Below are 4,739 nucleotides of genomic sequence, written 5' to 3'. Positions count from 1 at the left end.
CGAGGGCGCATACTTTGAATAAAATATTTGTTATCATTCTCTTGAAAGAAATGTGTTTTTTTCTTGAAAAAATACCGGTTTCATATGTATACACCTGGTATATTATATTTAAGTAATCTGCCATTCTCGAGGTGTAATAAACCACCTTCGCAATATATAATATTGGAATATCTTTTACTGATATTGCACTATGAAAATAAAGTGATTTCAACAATTTTCATATTACTCACGAGTACCGGGAACGTCAAATAGAAAAAATTGTCATTTTTATGATATTTGTTTATTTATAAAAACATTAAAAGCCCTTTTTAATAATCAGGCTTGACAACTCTCTTAGAAACCTTATTAGCTTTTTTACCATTTTGTTTAGTGCAAATAAGTGAATGTTTTTAGGCTGTACGGGATTTTGAATCAAAAAAGTATTCCCCTCCTAGTATTTCCCACCCTACTGACCGTAGTCTAAACATTCAATATTTTTGTTTGCATCCTCGTGGTTCCCAGTTTAAGAAAAAAATTGATTTCCGCTGGGTTAACTTTACGTATTACCCTGAAATTAAAACCCTTCAAATTTCCTTCCTGCATATGGATGAAATAAATCAGTAATTTTTTATTTTTTTAAATTTCAATATAAACACGTGCCATGGGGCATTTAACGTAGGGAAAATTTTTGATTTTCGAAAAATGAAACTCATGCTCTAGGGATTCTTCGAAATGTGCCAAAATGTTTATTTTTCGCAATTTTAGTAATGTCCATTTCTTTTTTTCAAATCGGCATCCCATGCTATTTCTTGTTAAATAATTATCTAATTTTGATACATTTCTTCTAATATTCAAAAAATCTCTATTTGTTTAAACAGTCATCTTTCAAGTTGTACTTTCTGAATGAAATATAATATTAAATGATTTCGAATTGTAGTAAAGTCTGTAAAAAGCTTTATATTATTTTTTATACAACTAATTATTGTCGGGTCCGGATGGTTTACGACTTTTTGGAGCACTGTTACATAAATGATAAAAGTCATAATAAAATTAAAATTTTAAAAGTTTATTTACTATTACATTCTTTATATTTTTACAGTATTAAAAATGATTATATCATAAAAAATACATATAGTAATGTAAATTATGTTTTAAGTTACAAAATTTTCTTTGAAAAACATTTACGAGGACGAAGTGCCTTATTTGAGGCAATCTATAATAATAAGATTAATAAAATATGACTGTAGTTAACTTTGTACCATTAGCACAAATTATTTATAATTATTTAAATAATAAAAAAGATAAGGCCAGCCAATTTTGAAATTGCCGAAAAAATTAAAAGTGACGAAAATATCAAACGTCTGGAACCAAAGAGCATGCAACCATTAGTGGAAAGGAAATTCAGCACCTCATAACAGCGAAATCACGTAACTTTTTTTCGCGATTGAGAATCTCGACATCTTTCCTTCAAGAAAACGTGGCATTATGGATAAATAACGAAGATTACCTGCAAAGCTGAACAATTGAGGTTTCGGATGCAAAAAGGAGAAATAGAATTATTTTGCGCTGTATAAAAAATTGAAAAAATAAAGTAAAACAGTGCACCTGTACCTAACGCTGGAGTAGCGGATTACGGGCCAGGAGCTAAAAATTTCCAGAAAACTTCCTTGAACCTTCCTAAACAACTTTCTGACAGTTTTCTTTTGCTCAAAATTCACCCGACTCCCGAAGCGTTGGAAGTTGTTCGTGCACAAATTATGCAACCTCTCAGAAAAAAATTATTAACAATTTTTTTAATAAACATTTTGAACTTTTGCTAAAGTCATCCATCGCAGAGCATAATAATGCATATTTCTGATAAGTTTGATTACAAAATATTAAAAACTTCTCATTTTGTTGCAAGTTGAAGTGAAAAAATTCAAAATACTTTAATTAGAAAAAAGCCGTTTTTCGTAAATAATTCGAAAAATAAAAAAGCTACAACTTTTTCTATGAGAAGAAAAAGAGGCGGCATTAAATTTTCATTGTAGATATATATCTTAAAAATAAAAATTCGAGACTTTATTTTAAAGTGCACAGAGGCCTCCCCACTCCAGTGAAATAATTCTATATCTCCTTTTTGTATCCGGAGCCTCAATTGTTCAAAATTTAACAGTGTTGAATGTTACTACTGAAAGAGGGATCAAATTAATATCGGACATTCTCTGTTTGATAATTAGAAATGAGAATCGAAAAAGGATCTCAAAAAAAACAGTAAGAAATTACAGAAAACAGTTTCCAGGTATAAGAAAGAAAGCAATCGAAACTTTTTCGAGGGAAGGGGTGACTGGCCCTTCAGAACGAAAACAATTTTGCAATGCATTTTTGGGCTAACCTATTGTCCAAGTAGGAACGAACCTAAATTCCATATCACCCCCCACCACAATATTTGAATAATTTAATTTTTCTTTTTATTAAAGTTTTTACTTTGTTTTAACTGTTTATACTGTTTTCTACCGCCTTTGTTGCCTAGATAGGGACAATTAAAAATGTCGTGTAATCCCCCGAAAGCTCTGATCGTTCAATGTTACTTTTAAAAAGTGTTTGCACTTATTTTTTGCAGTTATTATTAATATTTGTATGGTATTAATGTTTTTGTTAGGTAGCAGGTGGCGCCAGGAGTGATCCGCTTGATTCAGAATTTTTCTTGAGTAAAAAATTTTAAAAATTCCGAAGAAATGTTGCGATTTATGTGAAAGTTGGTTACGCTATGCTTTTAAGGTAACAAAATGCGAATATGTCATCAATAATGAAAAACCCGGTATTTGTAAAAATCATTGTTTAATATAGGCAAGAAATAATAATAATAAAAGGCACCGAATACAACCCCCCAACACAACCCCTGAAACATTAAACCTAGAACTTTTAATAAAACTATCACGCAGAAGTTCTGGGAGGGTAAGGGGGGGGGGAAATCTGAATAATATTTTAGGGTTCGGAACATATTATAGAGATTTTGTAAGGTGAGTTTTTAAATTTATTGTCTGCTTTACATAAGTAATTTTCAGAACACGTTCGTCAGAAGTTCTGAGGGTTGGTTTTTGGGATTTCTAAATATTGTTATGATTTTAAGAAAAGTGCCTGGTGTCTCCAAGAGGTTAAATGTGGGACTATTTTAATTTTGAAATTTAGGATCCGTTTTATGTTTAGAATCTTTAGACATGTTCCGTTAGAAGTACTAGGAGTGGATTTTTGAAATTTTTTAATATTATTATTATCGAGTCGAGATCATATTTTTTACTTTTCTGTGGATGAATTTTCTTACCATTATCAGTTAAAGAATGTGTTGTCTGTATTTCGTGGAGATTCTCTGAAGGGTCAGGGCGAAAATATTGTATTAGCAAAGAGTGTAAACGATGTACTAACGTAACCAAAACGGGAAATTGAATAATATGAATTTCGGGGGGGAAGTCACTAAATTTCGATGGTCCCCTACTTGGACAACCAACATTTTACATGAGAAAATATTAAAACAGCGAACAACAGTACAAAAGTCGTAAAACATTAGCAGGAAGAAAAATAGAAAAACTTAAATTTTGGTGGTATGCCATGAAATTTGGATTTTCCCATAGCTGAGCAACCAAGAGTGTTTCATTTCGGAACAAATTTAAAAGTAATTTGGTTCTGTTGCAATGAATGCAAAATAAAAAATCAACCCAAAAAAAATTGTTAAATAAAAAAGACAAAAATGAAAAAATAGCTGAAATTGTGATGGGTACAAAAGACTCTTAGTAAGTGAGATGGTAGTGCTTTAAATAAGTAGACAAGGATCTCTAATACCACTTTAGTACAAATTTAACTGATTGCCAGTATATCCTTACTAATTCGCTTACTTTGCTGATATGTAAATCTCTAAAATAAAAAGTTTATCTACCTGCAGACTTTCGAGCAGCTTTGCAGTATTTTTAACTCATGCAAATCTCGAGGCTGACAGAGTTTATCCAAAAGTATACATGTTGAATCGATGATAGGTTTCCTTTTTACCATAATAGTAATCATCTTGATCCCAACGGTGAAAAGGGAAGAAAATTGAAATAATGTTTCCATATTATTAAAAATGTTGCTAGTATCTCGGAGAAGATACGTTAACATTGAAAATATAAAAAGAGAATAATTAGTAATCATAAGGATAGAGTAAATACGATAAATCCAAATTCTCCATAGTGAGTTCCAAGTTTGTGGCCTCCACAATCCAAGATATTGAAAGACTGTGGATTGCACTTGGCCGATATACATTAGCCGACGTTTTTGTATAATCAGTTCCTGCAAATATCTTTTATAAACAGCACTTTTTAAATATGAATTAGTAAAACTGATGACATTTATACTATCTAATAATCATAGACCGAAGTGGTTACCTTTTTGATGTTTCGTCATTCATTTTTTGCTGATTTTGATTTAGAGAAGAAGCATGCATTCCATACGAATATTGCATTAAAATAATAATTACACATACGAATAGTTGGCTTCTAATTCACAAATCCAAACATACAGTTATACACAATATTTATCTCTTTATGCATATAATTAATATTAGGAAATAAAATGTACTTATATTAGAATTGAAAAAATTCGTTTACTCTCTTTGTAATTTATTGTCTCCATCAGCACAATATAACCATTCTTATAAGACTGATAGGTGCCTTCTTCGAATAAAGTTATTCATATTCTCTCTATTGCGATATTTTCTTGAATAATTCTAGTCATACGTTGAAAATACT

The 4,739-nt window shown here is 30.6% G+C and overlaps 1 protein-coding gene across 1 annotated transcript in view; it reads right to left on the bottom strand.

The window, feature by feature from the left end:
* Positions 1-4,435, bottom strand: part of LOC117175328 — a 10,950-nt gene extending 6,515 nt beyond the window's left edge. Inside the window, exons 1-2 of the mRNA XM_033365037.1 lie at positions 4,377-4,435; positions 3,893-4,291 (exon numbers count right to left, since the gene is read on the bottom strand). Of these exons, the coding sequence (XP_033220928.1) occupies positions 3,893-4,291; positions 4,377-4,435 (458 nt within the window). The remainder of the gene's footprint in view (positions 1-3,892; positions 4,292-4,376) is intronic.
* Positions 4,436-4,739: the final 304 nt, after the last annotated feature.

Source organism: Belonocnema kinseyi, chromosome 6 (assembly GCF_010883055.1).
Source record: "Belonocnema kinseyi isolate 2016_QV_RU_SX_M_011 chromosome 6, B_treatae_v1, whole genome shotgun sequence".
NCBI classification, from domain to species: Eukaryota; Metazoa; Arthropoda; class Insecta; order Hymenoptera; family Cynipidae; genus Belonocnema; species Belonocnema kinseyi.
The sequence above is the reverse complement of the archived record's forward strand: the minus strand, read 5'-3'. Positions and strand labels throughout refer to the sequence as shown.